This window comes from Gobio gobio, assembly GCF_949357685.1.
Source record: "Gobio gobio genome assembly, chromosome: 6".
In the NCBI taxonomy this organism is placed as follows: domain Eukaryota; kingdom Metazoa; phylum Chordata; class Actinopteri; order Cypriniformes; family Gobionidae; genus Gobio; species Gobio gobio.
Window position 1 is genome coordinate 26,371,517 of NC_137102.1, and position 22,872 is coordinate 26,394,388.

Consider the following 22,872-nt stretch of genomic DNA (forward strand, 5'->3'; position numbering starts at 1 on the left):
ATTGGAAGTCTTTGGGATGTGCTAGGGGAGACTTTACAGAGTGCTGGACTCTTGCATTGTCAATACAAGACCTTGACCAAAAATTTATGGAAATAACATCAAAACATTTATTTCCATCAAGAGGTGCATCAGTTTTTGGTCAAGATCTTGTATTGAAAATGGAAGAGTCCAGCACTCTGTAAAGTCTCCTCCAGCACATCCCAAAGACTTTTAACGGAACATTATTCAAAATGAAATCTGCTTACTGTTTTTAACACAAACACTTATAGTTTGAACATGCTTCAAAAAAATCCCCTTTTTATTCAGAAAAATTTTCATTTTACAATTATACGGAAAAATAGAGAGGAGAAACATTTTGTTTAATATTAAAATGCAGTGCTGCTGTCACTTTTGGCAAAGTCCAGAGAAAGTTAGAAATACTGGAATAAAAGCAATACCATGAAGCAGCCCTGAAGTAATGACTAGCAACACGATGGTGAAGAGCGTTCTGAATATGTAGCTAGTGGAAGCTGAAAGTACCATCACACCCACAATTGTAGAAAGAGCCCCTTGAACTATGGGGTAGCCCAGGTGCGTCAGTGCCTCCACAACTCTCTCGTTCACATCGGGCTTAGTACTGGACACAAACGTGTAGGAGATATGAGCAGAGAAGTCCACGGAGAAGCCGATGCTAATGACCAAGTTTATCATGGAGATTGAATCAAGGCTGATGTTTAGCAGTGCCATGAAGCCGGTGACTCCCAAAATGACTGAAGCGATTGCAAATGCCACCCACAAGGCACAAAGAGGATTTGGAATCAGCACAAGAGAGATGGCCAGCATTACTGCAGTTGCCACCGTGATGGTCTGAAGAGTGACATGCCCTATTACAGTATACTGGTCGTGGTATATGAACGCTGGATGGTAGACCAACAACGAACACGGGCAGCTCTCTGCTGTCTTCCGTAGTGAGTTCAACATGTTCTTCTCTGTGGAGTTCTGAGCAATTGTCTGAAGAAACAGACGTGAAGCAGCTATGTCGTTATTGGTTATGTTGACATCCTGTTTGAGCATTGGATGGTGGTCCAGAAACTCATACAGATGTGTTTTAAATGTAGCTTCTGTGCTGATGTTACTACCGTGTTCCTCTGCATACTTTTCGAAGGAATGAAGCCAAGATGTCGACAAGTTCTTGACAGAATCCAGCTCCTGAAATTGCATAATACAAGACTCAAGTTGATTGCGCTCATTCTCCTCCCAATATGGAAATGTACTGTTGATGGCTAACATTACATTTGGACCATGATAATGAAAGTATGTGTTCTCAGCCTCATAGTATTGGACGATGTAGGACTTATCAAGTGCTAGGTTCTTTAAATCAATGCCTTCCTTAAGCTGCAGGCAGCCATAAACACTAACTGCAATGTATATTAAGTAGATAAAAACTACTATTGCTTTACTCCAAACTGTTGTCAAAAATGGTCCGTAGTATTTCCTGAAGAACAATGTCATTGGGTTCTCTTCCTCGATTCCTGTGTCATGGTTGTAGGATCCTCCGACACAGCATACAGTGTACGCTTTAGACCGTCCTGGTGGGATCTCCTCTGGGACCTTCATGCAAGTTAACCAGTGTCTGTTTGCCCCCTCCCTTCTGCCATTCAGAGCCAGACAAGCTCCAAAGAAAGTGATGTTATAGAAGTAGCAGAACAAGATGGCCGTGCCTGCATACAGACAGAAAGACTGAACGGAGCCAAAGGGGTTACCGTAGCTGAGGTAGAAGGCTAGCACGTCAGTCAGGGTGGTGATAGTAATGGAAATGGCTGCCTCTCTGTAGGTATCAGCCATGCGGTCTGGCACCGTGTCTTGAATGTTGGTTCGTTGCCAGCTGGAGATCATGATAAACATGTCATCGATACCGATTCCTAAAAAATAAAAAAGTTTCAGATCTTGAAATGAAAATGCGTCAATTGTGGCGAATTTGAAATGTGGTGCTACATTTGCATTTATGCCTTTTGACCCTTTTATACAATGTGACTTATAGTTAGTGGGGTAAGATGTGCCACCCAAAAATCTGTCATTAGTTAGTCACCCTCTTGTCGTTCCAAACCTGTAAGACTTTCGTTCATCTTCAGAACACAAATTAAGATCTTTATGATGAATTTTCATCTTTTTGATGAAAATTTCTCTCTCTCCATTGACAGCTACACAACTACCACTGTGATGCTTTAAGTTCATAAAGAGATTGCAACATGAATCCATTTGAATTGAGTGGTTTAGTCCAAATTTTCCGAAGAGACTTGATTGCTTTATATGATGAACAGATTGAATTTAGGCTTTTATTCACATATAAATATTCATCCACGCACACATCAGTTGTGGTAAACGGAAGCTCAAGCATGTTAGCTTGACGTACAAGAACCAATGAGATTCGTTCTTGTGTGGTCCTTTCACAGGACGCGATTTTGACGCACAAATAATTTGCGCAATGGTTTTATTTTTTGATCAGCTGTTTGTGTAATGAGAGCTTCCACATCGAACGCGAAAGTGCTACGGCGAAAAAACAACATTTATTTTTTTCCTTTCGATGTCGATTTTTTTTAACACTCGCAGCGATAGAAAAGGCTTAAACCAATCACATACAAGGAAACAAAGGTGACGAAATGTCCAGTTGATGTCACTAGCCATTCAATCAACATTAACCTTTGCCAGGTATCACATTTCTCACGAGATTACAGCTATAGTTGTTTACAGCTGTACAGATGCAGCTGTGTTTGCCCACTATAGGCTACAGATTACGATATTATAATCAATACGTTGATTTTTTTTCTAACCTAATTGTGTCCGCGACTATAGAAAGTGAATGTGTTTCCGTCAGTACGACTGTGGCACTTAAATGTTTACATTGTGACTCAACTGGAAACATAGCTGGAAACAGAGCTGCTCTGGATTGATTGGTTCCTGAAGTGTGTGTGTGTGTGTGTTTGTCTCGTCAGATGCGGTGCTACTGGCTCTGGAGGAGCTCCTCAAATTGTCCCACGGACATTTGAAAGTAAGTACGGAACCGGCCATGATAAAGTTTTAGCTCCTATACAAGATTAGCATACTCCCCTTCAGACTTCAGACTCTCTGTTCTTTAAGACTGGGTACACGCAAAACCTCCTTTTCGGTCTTTTAAAGAAAATGAAAAGCTTTTTTCGTTACGCGTCCAATGTGAAAGGACCTTTACGCAGCACGTTTGAGCTCCCACAAGAACCAATGAGGTTCATTCTCGTGTTACGCAGCACGTTTGAGCTTCCGCAAGAACCAATGAGGTTCATTCTCGTGTTACGCAGCACGTTTAAGCTTCTGTAAGAACCAATGAGGTTCATTCTTGTGTTACGCAGCACGTTTGAGCTTCCGCAAGAAGCAATGAGATTCGTTCTTTTGAGTTATGCACCACGTTTGAGCTTCAGCAAGAACCAATGAGGTTCATTCTTGTGTTACGCAGCACGTTTCAGCTTCGTTCTCAGATTCGTTCTTGTGTGTTACACAGCACTTTTCAGCTTTAGCAAGAACCAATGAGGTTCATTCTCGTGTTACGCATCATGTTTGAGCTTCCGCAAGAACCAATGAGATTCGTTCATATGTGTTACGCAGCACTTTTCAGCTTTAGCAAGAACCAATGAGGTGAGATTCGTTCATGTGTTAATACGCAGCACTTTTCAGCTTTAGCAAGAACAATGAGGTTCATTCTTGTGTTACGCAGCACGTTTGAGCTCCCACAAGAACCAATGAGGTTCATTCTTGTGTTACGTCGCAAGTTTGAGCTTCCACAAGAACCACTGAGATTCATTATTGTATTTGCAGCACGTTTTTTAGCTCCCGAGAAAAAAAAACCCCCACTGAGGTTTGATCTCACGCAACAAGCAGGTTCGGTTGAGTTTATGTTTATGTTCGCTGATCAATGTTTATATGTGAATAAAAGCCTAAATTCAATCTGTTCATTCATCAAATGATCTGTGAAGTGTCTTCAGAAAATTTGGTCCAATTGCCCCCAATTGCTCAACTTCCCCAATTGACAAGATCCAGCTTACCTCTAACATGGGCAAGTCATATTTCCATGGCCCTATTTTATAGATGCTTGCACAGTGGTACAATTTATCCCACTTAAACAGTAAAGATAAACATTTCAGAGTGGATACAGTATATCTTACCAAGAATCAGGAATGGAGAAGATGCCACAGTAATAACAAATGGCACATTCATGAGTAACAGCAGCCCGAAGCTGGACAGCACTGCTTGTGCAGTGGAAAAAACGCCAAGAGACGCCACCCACGCTTTATTCCTCACATTGTCAAACCTGTTGAGTGAAATGAAACAATGTATAGCTTTTTGCAATCAACATAAGACTTGCAATATATGAAATATATTTCAGTTCATGAAATAAAATACACCAGGTATTACACAAACCTTAGGCAAGATATTATTGAAAATAAAATGGCAAGAAAGTAAGTAATTGCAAAAAGCTCAGTGACAGATAGGGTACTCTTCTCAAACTCCTGTTGTCTTGACATGGAGGTGAAGTAGGATACCTGAGAAGAAAAAAATATCATTAAAACCTTTCATTTAAGTCAAGTTATCTTTATTTATATAACACTTTATACAATACAGATTGTTTCAAAGCAGCATTGCAGTGATAACAGGAAAATTATGCATTTGTGTTGATTCAGTTCCGTTGTAAAGATCATTAGTTAATTTAATCTATAAAGCAGTTCTGCAAAAAATTATGCCATATATCCAGCTCAGTTCAGTTCTCATACAACAGCATCAGTACAGTCAGATCAATAATATTGTTGAATATTAAGTGTCACACTGAAGAATCATTGATTATACTAAGAATCACAGTATACTGTGAACCCCACAAAATACAAAATCAATGTGTGAATGCCCTAACCAATTGGCATTTGTTATAAAGGTCCACCACAAAAACATTTCACAAAAAGGTTGCAGATGCCATTTGATTTTATATGATGTTGATGCAGTGCAATTCATGAGTGATAAGTGTCTCCTTTTTGGTGCTACTACATAGGGTTAAGCACTTAGGCAATTAGTTAAGCACTTGTGCGATTAGGCAAAAACATTTGGTAACTTTATTTTGATTTACTTAATTTATTATTACATACTATACTATAGTAATTACAGTAAATTAAGTATAAATACAAGTAACTAAACCTAACCTTAACTCTAAGTAGGCTACATTACTTGTAGTTTTAATATTACTCAGTAGGCTTCTTAAGTAGCCTATATATGTCGCCTTAATATAAAGTGTAATCAAATGTGTTCCATAATTTATAACATTGTTAGTGTAAAATCTTTCTTTTAGACAAGACTGTCATTTTAGATTGTACCCAATTAATCTCTCAAAAAGCCAAGTTTTGTTTTTATTTAATGTGTAGGTTTTAATTGAATTAATTGGAAAATTCAAAACTGGCAAACATAAATGACACATTGGTCACAGACTCAGGGACTACAAAAACACTTAACACGGCCTACTTACTTCTGTAACAGAGGTTGTTGCATTCGAGAGCAAGTCTATAACCTCCTGAAGCCAGACATCTCCCAGTGTATTATTGCTCTCTTTGAGATAATAGAAAAGTCTCATTGCTTTGGCACTTCGAACAACTCCATTGTGATCCACCTCCACCTCACTGATGAGAATTCCCATGTGGAGACATTTGAATTCGGACGGACAGTACTCAGGATACGTTATGTTGACAAAATGAATGTTGCTGGCATTATAGTGAAGAACGTCAAGAATTACGTTAGAGTTGCATGTTCCGTTCACAGTTGCGCAAATATCCGAGAACACAAATTGCTGTGCGTCGTATGCTGCGTTGATTCCTCTAACTTGTCCATCGATGCGGATGACCTCCTCTAGTGCGGCAACACTGAGTATGTTGGTCTGACATGAGAATATCAAAGATGCAAAAACCCCGTCAGTGTTTAATCGTATAATTGAAAACTGTGAGTCAATCTGTGGAAAAGTTTCTTGAAAGAAACGCCTCTCCACTTTAGCGCGGCCGTTTTTCGGAGTAAACTGTTCCACTATGTCGTTGGATTTCAGGTCGTTCAGAAAGTAAAATCCTCCTCCGAGACCTGCGGACACCGCCAGCGGTAAAGTGACAAACCACCACGGGTGAAGCCCTACGAACTTACCGAGACTTTCAAAACACACCCGGATGGGCTTTTCGATGCAGTCTGTGATGTAGGGCACCATGGCTACTGAAGAGCTGTGCACTCATCTGCGGTGAGGAGATGTGCTCTGGAACATATAGGCATGATATCAAAAGAGCAGGTCATATTTCTCCAAGGCTCTTATACAGGACACAGAAGTTCAGTGTGGACACAAAGGATCTCTTCAGGCTTTGTCTTTTGTTATCTTCCCACTGGAATTACCCCACAAACCTATAATCAATAGTCTGAGTTTCTTCTGAAAGGGAACAATTTTCTGAAGCAGTGGTCCAGGTAGCCTACCTCCTGTATATGTGGAGCAATTAGCTCCTTGTGAAACAATCGACCTCTGAAGTAGCAGACAATGAAAATAAAGATTCTGAGATCTTCTAAGATGTCTAGTACAATTATGTGGTTTTGTTTCATTAATACAGTGAAACATTAATACATTAATTCAGGAAATGAAATGTGACAACATGACCAAATGACAGCTTAAAATGTTACCTGATTGATATAATAATAAAAAATATCCAAGACAAACTAAAATATTTTGTCAATAAAATACAATTATTATTATTTTTTAAATAAAATAATGGCATTTATTAATTATTAAAAATATATAGATTTTTTTTTAGTTTGACAACTAACACATCAATAACAGTACAGCTATTAGGCCTAGAGTTAAAAACATAATTAATAATTAATCATTTCTGAACATCAACTCACTCATTCACCTTTTTCTCATGGTTTCTCAATAGAATTCATAAAAGTATAATATAATAGCGTAGTTCTAATAGCGGCTCATTGTAACGCAGTGTTACAACATGTCCCACAGGTGCACAACTGGGATTTAACCCCAGCTCGTGTCTTCTGCTGCATGGTTAGATCAGCATTAAAGAACCATCTCAACTGTTAAATAACAGATATAAGATTAAAATAATATCAGATTTGTCTTATTTAAAAAATAAACACAAAAAACAGATGAAAAATAAACTTAAGTAAGAAATTTACTTTTGCTATGGTTAAATAAATGTTCAGTAATATCTTCCAAAGATTTTTTTCACAATATTGTTGATATGGCAACTAGTAAATACACTAAGTTTCGTCATGCTGGCATGTGTGTGAAAGTTTTAAACCATGTGTGTTACAACTAACCCCGCATTAGGTTGTGCCCCGCTCTCCCCTACTACAAACCTCACATGTGCATCTTTTAGGACGTACACTCTTAAAAATAAAGGCTCCAAGGAATTTTTGCAGCAAAGGCCTTGTTTACACCTAGAATTAAAATGCGTTTTTTTTTTATCGGATCACAAGTGGATGACACTAAATACAGGTGTAAATGGTTTTGAGCATGTCCACTTTCTACCACTTTTAGAGGTAGTGGAAAACGCATTCGATCAGATAGCTTTCGTAGTGTAAATGCTTATGTGGTCAAATGCGTTCGAACAACCGCTAAAGACTGCCTACTCTCCGCCTACTGACCAAATGAGTAAACATTATGGAAAGTGCGCTAGCCAGATGGGATTTAAACTTTGTCGACTGAAGACCCAAGTTTGCTTTAAAGATGAAAAACGTTCCAAGCACAATGTTCTCTCGCCATTCCTGATTTCTAACAGACACAGAGTTTGGCGTGGGCTGTCAGAGCAGAAACGAAAGCTGATGCTCTCTGTATGTTTTTCCGTTGTCTCTGTGCGCATTCATATGTAAATTGCGTGAGCTTATTTTATGTGACCATTAGATCGAAATATCTGAAAAAAAACGTACATTTATACGCCAATAGACCCTGCCCTTGAAGAAATCAGGACAGAAGTGGTGGAAAGTGGACAAAAGAGACTTAACACCAGGTGTAAACGGAAATGTGTTGCTGCCTTGTCTACTTGTGATCCGATCGACCAAAACACATCTTAATACCAGGTGTAAAAAGGGCCAAAGCAACAGCACCATCATTTTGGGTTATAACCTTTCAGTAAACAGTTCTTACAAGAACCCTTTTTTCTTAGTGTAAAGAACATTTTAATAATCTGAAGAAGCCTTTTCCACTATAAAAAATCTTTAGTGATGTGGAAAGTTGTAAAGGTTCAACCATGTCAACAAAGAACCTTTATTTTTAAGAGTGTATAAGGAAGCATGCGTTTTTAATCAAAGATGTGACCAAAAAGTTTACGAAGTCTTAAATAAATTCAACTGTGTTTAATAATAGTTTAATAAAAAGTGTTCAAATAATAGTTTGGGCATGCAAAGGTACACATCACACACACACATTTTTTTTTTTATTTATTATTTTTCTTTTGTCTTTTTGTTTGTAGATCTATGGTTTGTAGATGCCTTTAAAATGATAGATTTCTCTGATGAAGGTGAAGCAACATTCCCTTGCTGATATGGCCGTGTTACAGTAACATCATAGGGTGCTCATGCATCCTCACAGTTACATTATAAAGATTTATAAAGTATTATGTTTAGAAATGTACAGAATCTACATATAATCTTTTGACTAATGACACTAATGTTCAGATGTCCATAGTCCAGCCATGCCATCAGAGAGAGAGAAAGATGAAGTTTGCTCACTATGATCTGAGCTCTGCAGTGGATAGCTACATTTCCTTGCCTTGTGAAAAAGTACACTTTAGGATGCTTTTTAAAAAAAAGTACTTATCACGGAAACAGTATACACTAAAATAATATTAAGGGTGAACTAAATGCAATGTTTTTGGACTGTTATTATAGTTGATGTAGGTGCACTAACATTTAACACTAAACATGTATGGTAAACTAAAATTGTAATGTAATTTCTATTGAAACTTCTATATATATTTTATTAAACATTTGTAATGATGAAGTTGCAATTTAGTACATTTACAATATAGTTACATTTAATGTATTATTAAATAACACACTGCAATTATTTAAATCTAATAATCTAATCATTATAATTTAATAATTATGATCAAGTGCTTTACTAACACATCACAATTTGTGTACTTTAAACATGACATTATTAAAACAATGGTTTGAATTTACTTTAAAGCTTTTAATTTGACATTATTTCAAAGTGCACTTTTTGCAAAGTGTCCTTAAGTGTGTTAAGACAGTCATGAAAGTGTCTACTCTATTTAAGTACACTTAAGTGGCCTTTTATTTCATTATTATCTGCAAAGAACAGTTTTTAAAAATATATATACTTGAGATTGGAAGCACACTTCTTTTTCACAAGGATTTCTATATTACAAACTATACCCCTAAACCTACTCATCACACAAACCTTTCTGAATTTTTTTGTCATTTTCAAACAACAACAACAACAACAACAACAACAACAACAACAACAACAACAACAACAACAACATAATTCTGTATGATTTATGAGCTGTTTTCCTCATGGGGACCACAAAATGTCTCCATATGGACAAGGATCTTGGATATTTTGCCATCTTTGTGAGGACATTTCCCCCCATAACATAGGGTTTACCAGAACAACAAATTATCTTCTCCATTCACAAAACATTTAGAAGGTATTATTAGTATATAGGCTATTTATTCCTCATGACTAGTTCCATTTCCTATCTCATATAAGCACATTATTTCTCACATCAGGACTATAGTGCATTTTGGATTTAAAAAAAACAAAACAAAAACTTTAAACAGGGCACACCATAGTCTATTTTAATAGGCATTTATGTCACCTTGAATGTTGTTCAATACATTTTGGTAAGCGTGCATATCAGTCAATGTAATCAAATACTTGATAATGTTATAGAGGTCAAATTCCTCAGCAAATTTCTCATGATTAGTTATTCCACTCCATGAACTCAAATTAGCCCAGCCCCTGTGTCCTCGGTCAAATTTTATTTCAACAGTTTTGCTTGGACTTCTTACGCAACATCTAACTTGATCCCCGTGACGTCACGCCCCAGTCGGAAGTTCCAGCGCAGCAGCAGAAGCAGCGAACGCGAGTTTAACCAGTTTTAGTGTAAACAGAAGTCAGAACATGGACGACGACGTGTTAACGACTCTAAAGATTTTAATTATCGGAGAGAGTGGTGTCGGTAAATCAAGGTGAGGTCTGAATGTGCTGTGTTTTGTTTTGCTTATTCTCGTCCGTACAGTAGGAAGAGTTGTTAAATAGCATTAGCCTCGTCTGTACGAGCAACAAGCTCCGCTAAACTAACGCCGACTCTCTGTTTACCGTCTCCAGACTTTGCCAATTCAATTAAGCCATTCAACTTTACCTGTAAATGTTGTTTTTAGCTTAAGAACAGAAGGGAAAGTGGCACAGTGTCCCCCTCGTGGTATTGTAATATGTGATGCTGATTTCATTCTTAGCTAAATTGCTAGCATTACGTTAGTAAATCATAGGGATGTGTTATTTTGACTTTTTAAAATACGCTGGTAATGAATACTTTGTATAGTGTTACTGTTGTCGCATCCCTTTTTAATATTTAATAGGAGCAGAGACGCAGTGCTAGCTGGCAGCTGTTCCTGTAGCAGTCATGCTATATATCTCCTCTAGAAATACATACAGGCCTTAGATTGAGTTTATAGAGGCAACGAATACTTACTATATGAACAGATAGCACTTCAAACATGCCTATTTATGATGACAAAGTGATTTAGCTAAATTGTTGTCCAAAGTAAATGTCAGCTTCATTATTGATTTTGTCACGTTTCTAAGAAAATAAAATATAGTTGTATAACTTAAGTAAACAATAATATGAGAAACCTAATACTTTATTAAAACAATTCAAATTTTAATGCTAACTTGTCCATTCTGTCCACAGTTTGCTCCTGCGCTTCACAGATGACACCTTCGACCCAGAATTAGCTGCAACTATTGGTGAGTCACATACGTATGAGTGCTTGTGAATATTACAGATAATAACCACACATTGTTAACATGCCTGTAATCAGTTAATGCTCAAAACTAATGAGCTTATAAACTAAATCTCTTCGAGCAATGAATTCTTGTCGTTAGAATATTTAGTAATTTAATCCTTGTGGAAATAGAGCATGCTTTAAAATACACATTTGACATTTTTTCATTGATTTGATTTAGGTGTGGACTTTAAAGTGAAAACTATTGCAATAGATGGCAACAGAGCAAAGCTGGCCATATGGGTAAGTGATGTATGTCTTAGAGGAATTTTATAAATGCATAGGCGTATGTGGGTGGGACGGGTGGACATGTCCCCACCACTTTTTGCCAGGGTCGATATTGTCACCACCCCTTTTTGAAACGTCTCACGGTACAAAGATGTGTCTAATACAAATTAAACATCTCTAGTTGACCAGCAGAGTTAAATGAAAGGCGATCTGGTGCTGGAATGTGTGGTTTGTGCACAGACGAACGCTTCAACCTATCGCTAACCATTGCGGAGACTCTTTTTTTCGTTCCGTTGAAATCGCAAAACAAAATGCACACAAACATGTCCCTGCTCTTGATATACAATCACTGACGAACATCTATGGTTTTAATGAGAAAAAATAAACTATTCAAGGACGCATTAGAACCTTCGGCACGCTTAACAAAAGCCAGACCATTAGAACTCGAGCACTAATAGCGGATCTATGTATTTATACACTAACGTGAAGAATCTCGGAACTAACACCATATTGTAAAATAGTAGATGAAAGGATGAATCTATTACATTAAACATGAGTTCTATGTCGATAAATTCAACTCAATATACTATTGAAATGGATTTCTGGACATTGTAATGTTGTTTTTACACACACACACACACACACACACACACACACACACACACACACACACACACACACACACACACACTCCTGTCCCAAAACTAAAATTAGGCCAATGTGTAAATGCTTTACATTTGGTAAACACTCAATAAAGGGATGTGGTTGTTCAAATGTGTGTAATATTTTAATATTGTTTGTCATGTCCACTGCTGTTACAACTGTCTATTCCACTAGATGTCACTATCACACTTTGTTGAATTAAAGGGATAGTTCACCCAAAAATGAAAATTCTGTCATCATTTACTCACCCTCAAGTTGTTCCAAACTGGTAAGAGTTTCTTTCTTCTTTTGAACACGAAAGAATATATTGGTAACCAAACAGTCGATGCATTGATTTCTATAGTAGGAAAAAAATACTACGAAAGTCAATGGTTACCATCAACTGTCTGGTTCTAAACGTTGTTTTTTTAAAAGGTCTTCTTTTGTGTTCAACAGAAGAGTTTCTCTCTTCTGTTGAACACAAAAGAAGACCTTTTAAAAAAACAACATGATTTGGAGCAACATGATGGGTAAATGATGACAGAATTTTCATTTTTGGGTGAACTATCCCTTTAAGTGTCACAGATCACTTTTTAGAAAGCTGCTGAAATCCTCATGAACTTTTGTTTTAGGACACGGCGGGTCAGGAGAGGTTCAGAACTCTAACACCAAGCTACTACAGAGGAGCCCAGGGTGTCATTTTGGGTTCGTGTTTTTGTATAATTGATTTTATGATTTAGTACACACAGCTCTGGAATATTTGACTCTTATTGGTCAGTCAAGAGTTCTGCAGAAAGAAATTTTGTATAATGACAGATTTCCTACATAGCTGTGCTAGTTTCATATCTCCTTTTTGCATGATAAAATAATTTCTACATAATTCAATTTTCTTGTCTATTTATTTATTTGGTAAGTATCCATGTAAGAAGTAGAATAATGTACAGTTAGGGGTGGTCATTATTGCAAAACCGTATTATCCTTTAGATATTAACACTCAACCTCAAAAATTGCTGAATGTGAAATTTACACTGTTATGATTTTCTCTTCTCTTAGTGTATGATGTTACAAGGCGGGACACGTTCACAAAGCTTGAGAACTGGCTCAACGAGCTGGAGACGTATTGTACGCGCAATGACCTGGTTAAAATGCTAGTGGGGAACAAAATTGACAAGGTTTGTTTGATTTAAAATTGTGAATGTAAACTTGCTTAATACAATGTTTTGATGTACAACTGTAAAGGTTGTTATCAGTGTCTTGAAGGGATAAAACATACTCATGAATGACTTTCTTTTGTGAAAGACAAAAAATTCCCCCAGTTTCATAGACAAGTAGTATATAGTCCCAGACTAAAATGCATGTTTGAACTGTTTAAACAGAAAGTGTCCTAATCGAACTAAAGCCTAATTCTGGCTTAATCTAAGCCCTGTCTGTGAAACTGAGGCCAGAAACTTTCACCGTATGGGCAAAAACATCTGAAACAGTCTTGATGACTCTTTAAAGGTTCAGTGTGCAAATAATAGCACCATCTAGTGGTGAGGTTGCTCACCCCTCCCTTTTGAAGCACATAGAAAAGCTACTGTGGCCGACACAGGACAAAGATGTCGTCTGAGACCGCAGAGAGTAGCTAGCACTGTGTAGAGCTGTTTGTCCATTTAGGGCTGCTGTAGAAACATGGTGGAGCAAAATGGCGACTTCATTGTAAGGGTAGATAGAAAGATAGAAATGGCTCATTCTAAGATAATCAAAGCATAACGGTTCATTATGTAAGTCTTTATTCACCACTGAAAACATAGTTATGTATGTTATATTGCATTTGTGTCAATATATATCATCTTAAAGATTACACACTGCACCTTTAAAGGGATAGTTCAAGTCATAATTTACTCAGCCTGGTGTTGTTCTGATGCAGTATGCAGACATTTCAAAAAGTGTCCAGCTCATGTTCGTCCATATAATGGAAGTGAACAGCGACCAGCATCAAGTTTTTGAAAAGATACAAAAGTATCACAGAATGTTCCCATGCAACAAGTTGTCAATCCCAAGTGTTCTGGGGATAAACAAATAAGGTTTGGTGAAAAACAATACGTAATTTAATGTACAAAAAAAACCTTGAGGGCCCGGCCCCCTGGTTGAAATCTGAAATTTAAACATTAGCTGTACTGCTGACAGAAGTAAATTTTACATTCAAAACTTGACATGTTGCAAAGTTAGGAGGTGTAATTACATTTGAAGGGGAAAAAAGGGCAGATTTGTTGCAAAATGGCTAATGTTCAGTTTAGAATGTTAAGTCAAGTTTCAGTGTCAGAACTGGAGTCTTGAGGTAATGATGGAAGGGTTTCCGTTTTCTGTTCCGACTTTAATCAAGTTGAAGGGTTAGTTCACCCAAAAATGAAAATTCTGTCATTAATTTCTCACCCTCATGTCGTTCGACACCCGTAAGACCTCCGGTCATCTTCGGAACACAAATGAAGATATTTTTGTTGAAAGCTGATGGCTGAGAAAGGCTTCAGATAGACCTCCATTGGCATTCAGTACATTTACTCTCCCAAGATCCATAAAAGGCACTTAAAACGTCGTTACAAAGTCCATCTCACCACAGTGACTCTACAATAATTTTACGATGCTACGACAATATTAAAAAAATCTAAATAACACCTTTATCCAACTTGTTCTTGTCTTCCGTGTGTGCCTCCACGACGCATGCGCGAGAATATGACGCAGATCCGGCGTTCGGACACATGACCCAGAAGCGATTTGTTTACAAGCAGGGGAAGACGCGCGTATCTAAGCTGTTGAATTCTACATTGATCGTGCTTTAGGTCTCGGCGTAGTTCTCAAAATGGGGTTAAAGTATGCATTTCATGGATTCCCGAACCCCGGCGCTACGTCATATTCTCGCGCATGCGTCGTGGAGGCACACACGGAAGACAAGAAGAGGTTGAATAAAGTCGTTATTTTGATTTTTTTTGCGCACAAAAACTATTGTCGTCGCATCGTAAAATTATTGTAGAGTCACTGTGGTGAGATGGACTTTGTAACAACGTTTTAAGTGCCTTTTATGGGTCTTGGGAGTGTAAATGTACTGAATGCCAATGGAGGCCTATCTGAAGCCTTTCTAAGCCATCAGCTTTCAACAAAAATATCTTAATTTGTGTTCCGAATATGAACGGAGGTCTTACGGGTGTCGAACGACATGAGGGTGAGTAATTAATGACATAATTTTCATTTTTGGGTGAACTAACCCTTTAAGTGTTCAGTTTGGCTTTGAAGTTTGATTAACATATTATTAATAATTATAGTATGTAAACAAACCCTTGATACTAATTTGTCAGCGATTCCAACTGTGATAAAATATGTAATATTGTATGCCAGGGCCTATTTTCTGGCAAAGAGCTGGCACTTAATGAGTTTGCTTAAATAAGAGCAATTAAACACTCAATTGTGAACCTGGACTACAAAACTCAACAAGGAGATGTATACATCACTAATAAATAAGCTTTCCATTGATGTATGGTTTGTTAGGATAGGACAATATGTGGCTGAGAAAAGGCTGATTTATACTTCTGCGTCGGACCTACGCCGTATCCTCTACGCAGCTAGTTACGCGTTGGTTTTCATTTATACTTCTGCGTTTTTGTCCACGTCAATGTGCAATTACACATGCAGACCGCTAGGAGTAAGTGTCCACAGGCATGTTGATGGTAACCCACAGTATCAATGCAAAAGTTGAAGAAGAAGCGTCTTGTTTACATTGTCATTGCATGCGTCTCAATCAGCTCCCTGGTTCAGGACATAAGTCAATGAGCTGACTCCCTGATCAGTGCCCTGACTACTGAACTAGGGAGCTGATTGAGACGCACCCGAAGTATCAGCAGCAGTGATGGCGGCAGATAGCGGCTTTTATTGCGGCTTGAGTTGTTGTATGTATTACAAATTAAGCATCTCTAGTTGATTAGTAGAGTTACATAAGAGGCGATCTGTCGCTGGAGTGCATTTGTGAAATCATGCAGAGAGCTCGTGGCCGCTGTTTTCAGTATCGGTATCTCGTGCACAGGCTATAGCGCTTTAATCGATTGCTGTTGCGGAGACTTAAATCGTTCCGTTGAAATCACAAAAAGAAATGCACCTATTGGGATTTGTCCCTGTTCTTGATATACAATCACTGATTAACATCTTTGGTTTTAATGAGGAAATAAATAAACTATACACAGCGGATCTATGTATTTATTCACTAACATAAAGAATCTCTGCACTACAAAATATTGTGTGTTATAGCAGATATAAGGATGAAACTATCCTCCCATTTCTGGACACACTCCTATCGCAGATTTTTTTATTTATTTATTGACCTGAGGGAGGGGTTCTGGCAGACCAATCACAGCGCTTGCGGTCCGCGTAGAATTGACGCGTTGTTACATTTTTGGAGAGGTGCGCGTCAGGGTACGGCGTAGGGTACGCGCGCATTCACACAGCCTACGGTGTAGCTACGGTGCACTCGACGCAGAAGTATAAATTGGGCTATACAACTATTTGAAAATCTGCAATGTGATGGTGCAATAAAATCAAAATATCAAAAAATATCTTAATATTTAAAAATCTAAAAACAAAGTCCTTAGCAAGGCATATTACTACTAATAATATTTTTTTTCTATATTTACGGTAGGAAATTTACAAAATATCTTCTTGGAACATGATCTTTACTTAATATCCTAATGATATTTGGCATAAAAGAAAAATGGATAATTTTGACCAATACAATGTATGGTTGGCTATTGCCACAAATATACCCGTGCGACTTATGACTGGTTTTGTGGTCCAGGGTCACAATTTACAATAAAAAAAATAAATCTTTTTTTTGTTTTTTGTTGTTGAAATAATCAGTAAATTAAAATATTGTAGATATTGTACAAAATATACAGAAGAAAATAAGATGCATTAATCATTTAAACGTTTTTCTCTGGGTTTTTGAAAAAGATTAAAACCATATGACTCAGTTATCTCCCAGCAACATGTGAACTCTATTTTTGTAGTTGTGGAATGTGACCCTGAAGACAAGTGTTAAAGTTGCATGTGCTGACATTGGGAGTTTCCTCTACCTTTCTTTTTTAGTTGCTTTGTCTTAGTGATTCAGAACTATAATTAGAAAGCCCTCTCTGTTTCAGGACAACCGTGAAGTAGACCGGAACGAAGGCTTGAAGTTTGCACGGAAACACTCAATGCTCTTTATCGGTATGTTTCCTCTTTATCATCATTCATTTAGTTTGCAGTTCTATTGAATGTTTTGGACTAGTCTCTTTGGATATTAAGCTAATTTGCTTGTTTGGCACCACAGTCCCCTTGTTAGCCATCAGAGGATGTGGATGACCATTATGGTCTGTCTTTGTCCAACCAATAATGTCTTGCCAGGATTTTCTTTATAATTTCCAAGCCCTTTGAAATGAATTACAGACATCAATATGGCTTTCAGTTAGAAAAGTTAATTTGTTAAAAGTTCAATTGAACAGGTCTTTGAAATAGCCATTGACTCTTTGTTCCTGGAGAGATCATGGAACATATAAAGTATTTTCTTCCTTACTACTTTGTTCTGCAGAGTGGGATGGCTGGGTACTATATCCCACAATGCAATGTGCTTGACTTGTCCTTCCATTTCCCTCAAAGTGAATGAACCGGAAGTAACATCAGCCATATATGTGTATAGTTTAATTAGACTCATTGGCTGCATCTGAAAGCGCATACTTCCCTACAAGTAGGTGAAAAAGTATCTGGCAAACGAAGTATGTCTGAATTCACAGTACTCAAAAAAGAGTAGGCAAAAAGACCTACTACATCCGGCGAGATTCTGAAGTGAGCGTACGATGGACACTTACTGTCCCTTGAGGCCATAGGAGAGGATTTGTGAATGGCAGTGATGCGACGCAACTGGCGCTGGTAGGGCAACATGGTGAATGTAGTACATCCAGATTACATTCAAACTACATATATTCACATTTCTATGGAAGCTTGTTTTCCATCAAAATAAAAATCTCATCTCACAATTCATACTTTTTTTTTTCACATTGCGTCAGATATAAACTCGTAATTCTGAGAAAAAAGGCAGTCTTTCTTTCCTTAGAATTGGACTTCCAACTCACAATTACGAGTTTATATCTCACAATTCTGACTTCTAATGTCAGAATGGCAAGATATACACTCGCAATTCTGAGAAAAAAGGCATGCTTTCCTCACAGTTGGACTTTTAACTCACAATTACGAGTTTATATCTCACAATTGACTTCTTTTCTCAGAATTCCACAATTAAAGTCCAATTGTAAAACACTTTTTTTTTCTCCGAATTGTGAGTGTATATCGTGCAATTCTGACTTTATAACTTGCAATGGTGAATTTTTAATCATCATAAACTCGCAATTGCAAGGAAAAAGACATACATTTCACATTATATAGAACATATTTTTTTTAGCGGCCGTTAAGTAACTACTTATTCAAAATAAGTACCTACTCGAGAGTATGCGATTTCGGATACAGCCAGTATTTGATTTTGAGTGCCAAAAGCTCACATTCTTCACACAAACGTATTGCAAATTTTCTTTTTTGAGCTAAATGGATGCCACTTTTCAGCATGCTGCGGTTGCAGAGGACAGCAATACTATTTCACATATGATTTAAAAAATTTTTTTATAGTATACTGTATTTCTTTCTGAATAGCATATGTCAGATTTGTATAATCAGATTTTGGGGTATAATGGATTTTCCTGTTTATCAGTCAGTGACCTCTGATGTCATTCTACTTTTACAATCTGATGTCATCATTTCACCTTTATACTCTTAAACTGTGACAGCATCACATAATTCTTCACCTCACCACTTCTCTTAATCTCTCCTGTCCATCTCAACACGTGTGATGCCGCTATCAGAGGCTAGCGCAAAGACGCGGGACGGAGTTCAGTGTGCCTTTGAAGAACTAGTGGAGAAGATATTGCAGACGCCGGGGCTCTGGGAGAGCAGCGTCCAGAACCATGGTGTCGTGCTGTCCGATCACGAACAGCAGCGTCAGGGTGCCTGTGGGGGCTACTGCTCTCTGGTTTAACATCGCACGTCCAGCCAGAACCACAAACTGAGATGGAAAGCACCGTTTTCTTTCTTCTGAATGAGAGCTTCCTCTGAGGGGGAACGGTCTGCTCCCTTAGGGCTGGTCAAAGGGACCTTTGCAGTTTGCACACTCTCTGTCTCTCAGTTGTTGTTGAGTCCCAGTATTCTGTCATGTTATTTTCAATTAATGTATCGCAGAGCTACATTACCTGTAGCCTATGTAAACCGTTTATGTCAAAGAAGTCCTGTTGAAGGTTACAACCTGAGCATGTTGAAATAGGCCAGATATTATGCCCTCCAGCAAGAGGACCGAGCTGACATGCTTCCCCCTCAATGGGAGCAGCACCTTTGACCTGATGTGTGTAGGCCAATGGGATTACAGGAGGGGAGGGGCCGAGAAACGGCAGGATCTGATCAGTGTGGTGAACTCACTCAACGTGCTAGTCAAATGTCCTTTGTACCTGTACTACATTTCATGTGCTTATTGCTTCACATATTCTCTGCTGCTCTCCTTTTAATCCCTTCCTTTTTATTTTAAATTCGTATTCTTTACCCCATGTTATTATTTTGTTTTATAATATTTGGCCTTAGAAATATTGCTTAACATGATTCTACCTTTTTGAAATATTCTTTTGTAAATAATACATCTTTAGTAGCTGTTCTGAAGCGTAATTCACACAATTGTCTATGAAATGCTTTTTAGCTGCAGCTCTCATGAGTTGAGATACATTAAGTAAATTTAAATAATGTAATCAATGAAGACTTTTTTTCTGAATAACACACGGGATGATCCATTTTACATCACTGTGTTTTAATCTTTGACTCATTTCTTTTCTGGTTTAATGTGAATGGATACCAAAAAGAACAGTGTTCATGTTTGTTTTTAATCACAAAGCCTTCCTGTGACTTGTTCTTGTTTCTATTCACATATCGTCTCGACACGGGGAAGATTTGATTATGCCTTAATATTTATTCGATCTGCATGTTTAACATGATCTCCACTACTGGCTTTCACTATGATTCTGTAGAGTGAGTGTTATTGTAGCCAGTCAAAATGGCCAATGGTACATCGGTCATTTAATTTAATTATAAACATATCTTGGTCAAAAGGTTTAATATGTTTGACTTTATTTCACCTCTAATAGAGGTGTTTGTTCTGCTGCAGAGAGATTTATTCATTCATGCTAAGAATTGCTTATGACTTCCTGTAGCCACAAAACCAAACACAAACCAGCACCCTAATTAGATCTCAATTCATGGGTATTAAATTCACATACAGCAGTTCTGTGTTCATAAATTCTTTATATAATATATATTTTTTGCATAGTTTTATTTCTAGTCCGTATTCCATTTTCCGTTATGTAGTGGATATTAGGAGTGATTATATGTCCTACAATGTTTTTTGCATTAAAGGGATAGTTCACCCCAAAATGAAAATGTTGTCATCATTTACTCGCCCTCAAGTTGTTTCTTTCTTTTGCTGAACACAAAAGAAGATATTTTGAACACTGTTGGTAAACATGATGGTAGCCATTGACTTGCATAGTATTTTTTTCTCCTACTATAGAAGTCAATGGCGACCGTCAACTGTCTGGATACCAACATTCTTCAAAATATCTTACCCATACAGGTTTGGAACAACTTGAGGGTGAGTAAATGACAACATTTTCTTTTTTGGGTGAACTATCCCTTTAAAATTTCTAACTTGTAGAAGTGTTTATACCTTGTTTTGCCACAGCATAGTGCCTTTTTAAAGTCTCTGGGTCTGTTCAGAATGATATCCTCATAGTTATGTAGTTATCCTAGTAAATGAACTCCAGATGAGCATATACTGTATGTCTGTGGCAATCACATAGAGGCAGGAAATTGATACCTACAGCTCCATATTAGTTTAACAGGCCATATATGAAAGGTTTATATGCTGTGCACTACATACACAAACTCTGAAATCTACAAAGAACATGTTAATCACAACAAATGTCAAAAGTTTTCTCTCTGATGTGTGGCAGTTCAGGTCACTCGTCAGTATCATGGTCATCATTCTCCTCATTAAACTGATCACACAGAGCCCTGTTTGTCAGGGGAAAAAAAAAATAAACTTATCTGTAATTATGCACCCCCAAGGCTGAGGAATTATACATATTCAAATATATGAATGTAGTTCCAAATTTTTGTTTGTAAAAGGGTAATTGTCTTTAAACAGTCCTAAACCTTGAAGCAATATCGAATGCTTTTGCTCCAAGTATGATCTTCAGATCAGCTTGAATGCGAGTGTGATGTTTTCTTTTTTACAACAGTTTAATAAAGAAGTTAATACTGAGTGACATTTTAGACACTATATTGCCAGTTGCCTAATGTAATTTTGCTCTCCTGATTATAGTAGTGGTGTTCACTTTTTTTTTTTTTACAAATTGGTTGAGTGTATGATTCAATGACTTATTGATATATTTACATGTATTATTGTACCAATCCGATTTCTGATTGTAAACGTTTTTATGTAATCCCATTCACATATTCATTCACATGCATTAGATATATTCCGAACAACTTTTATTTAGTATATACTTGTGTATATATACACTTCAGTCAATAAAAAATAATATAATATAATATATATATATATATATATATATATATATATATATATATATATATATATATATATATATATATATATATATATATATAATTTTATTATACTACACAACCCCTTCCAATCTGATCGAAATTTTACTCTTCTGGGAAGGCTTTCCAAAAAGTTTAGGACCGTGTTAATGTGAATTTTTGACCATTCTTCTAGAAGCACATTTGTGAGGTGAGGCACTGATGTTGGACGAGAAAGCCTGGCTCGCAGTCTCCGCTCTAATTAATCCCAAAGGTTGAGGTCAGGACATGTCAAGTTCCTCCACACCAAATTGCCTCATCCATGTCTTTATGGACCTTGCTTTGTGCACTGGTGCGCAGTCATGTTGGAACAGGAAGGGGCCAACCCCAAACTGTTCCCACAAAGTTTGGAGCATGAAATTGTCCAAAATGTCTTGGTATACTGAAGCATTGAGTTCCTTTCACTCTGGAACTCACGGCCATTTCACACCGCAAGCGTGAGTAGCACGTATTTATTTTGGCGCCCTTGTTAATCAATGAGTGCATTCACACCGGGAGCTGAAGCAGCGCGTGAACAGAGCCTATTTTTGTTGTGCTGCTGATGCTCAATTAAAGGGTCATGAAACCCCAAAACACTTTTTTTGAGATGTAAACAGATATGTATAGGCTGCACATCATTGAAAACACTAAAGGTACTCATTAATGTTATTCATATGTGAAATTTTTTTATTTTTGCATTTTTCAGCGCGATTTCTGTCTTCCGGTATGAAAAGCTAAGTCGGAGCAACGTCACGTCAGCGTAGGCCCAAGTATGGGGCTGCTCGAACATGCTGACGTGGACCGTTTCGAGCGATCCTCGACATATGTTCATGACCTGAAGCTCATTCAATCCAATCACTGCGCTGTAGTATGCATAAAATATAATTTAGTTATTATGCATGAGACAGTCACTTTCTGTCAGGTTCGTCTTCCATCATTATTGTTGAGACATGGTGGGGAAGTTTTGGAAGAAGCGTGCGGAAAAGTCAAGGAGGAAAGTGAGGTGTTGTTTTTAGCGTGTCGTGAAGGTGCTCCCTGGATTACTTTCGTGTGGGTTAAGACCGATAATCTACGGTGGAACAGCCGATCGCGGATGGTCGCGCTGATACGAAGTAAGGGCGCTGAGCGAGCTGTAACCGGGACGCCGTCTGTGGAAGCCATTGCTAAAGGTACGGTAAAGTAAAATAAACTTGAGGAATCGCACGGCGAACCTGC

General features: G+C 37.6%; 2 protein-coding genes across 2 annotated transcripts; one reads left to right on the forward strand and one right to left on the reverse strand.

Annotated features, from left to right (window-relative positions):
• Window positions 1-384: 384 nt before the first annotated feature.
• On the reverse strand, window positions 385-6,235 carry ptchd3b (patched domain containing 3b; the record flags this gene model as incomplete). Its single annotated transcript, XM_079820442.1, has 4 exons — window positions 385-1,901; window positions 4,173-4,318; window positions 4,429-4,550; window positions 5,516-6,235. The coding sequence occupies 4 exons, from the start codon at window positions 6,233-6,235 to the stop codon at window positions 385-387; spliced, it is 2,505 nt and encodes an 834-aa protein (XP_079676568.1).
• Window positions 6,236-10,060: 3,825 nt separating this feature from the next.
• On the forward strand, window positions 10,061-21,351 carry rab18b (RAB18B, member RAS oncogene family). The gene is made up of 7 exons (XM_079819178.1): window positions 10,061-10,242; window positions 10,965-11,020; window positions 11,240-11,301; window positions 12,561-12,633; window positions 12,982-13,100; window positions 17,091-17,157; window positions 18,840-21,351. Exons 1-7 carry the CDS (start codon window positions 10,175-10,177, stop codon window positions 19,010-19,012), a joined length of 618 nt encoding a protein of 205 aa, XP_079675304.1. The 5' UTR covers window positions 10,061-10,174; the 3' UTR covers window positions 19,013-21,351.
• Window positions 21,352-22,872: the final 1,521 nt, after the last annotated feature.

Excerpts from the sequence above, each read along its gene's own strand:
- rab18b (XM_079819178.1), top strand. The coding sequence starts at position 10,175 with ATGGACGACGACGTGTTAACGACTCTAAAGATTTTAATTATCGGAGAG. Across the intron at positions 11,021-11,239 it reads AGAATTAGCTGCAACTATTG|GTGTGGACTTTAAAGTGAAA; the intron begins GTGAGTCACATA and ends GATTTGATTTAG. Across the intron at positions 13,101-17,090 it reads TGGGGAACAAAATTGACAAG|GACAACCGTGAAGTAGACCG; the intron begins GTTTGTTTGATT and ends TCTCTGTTTCAG.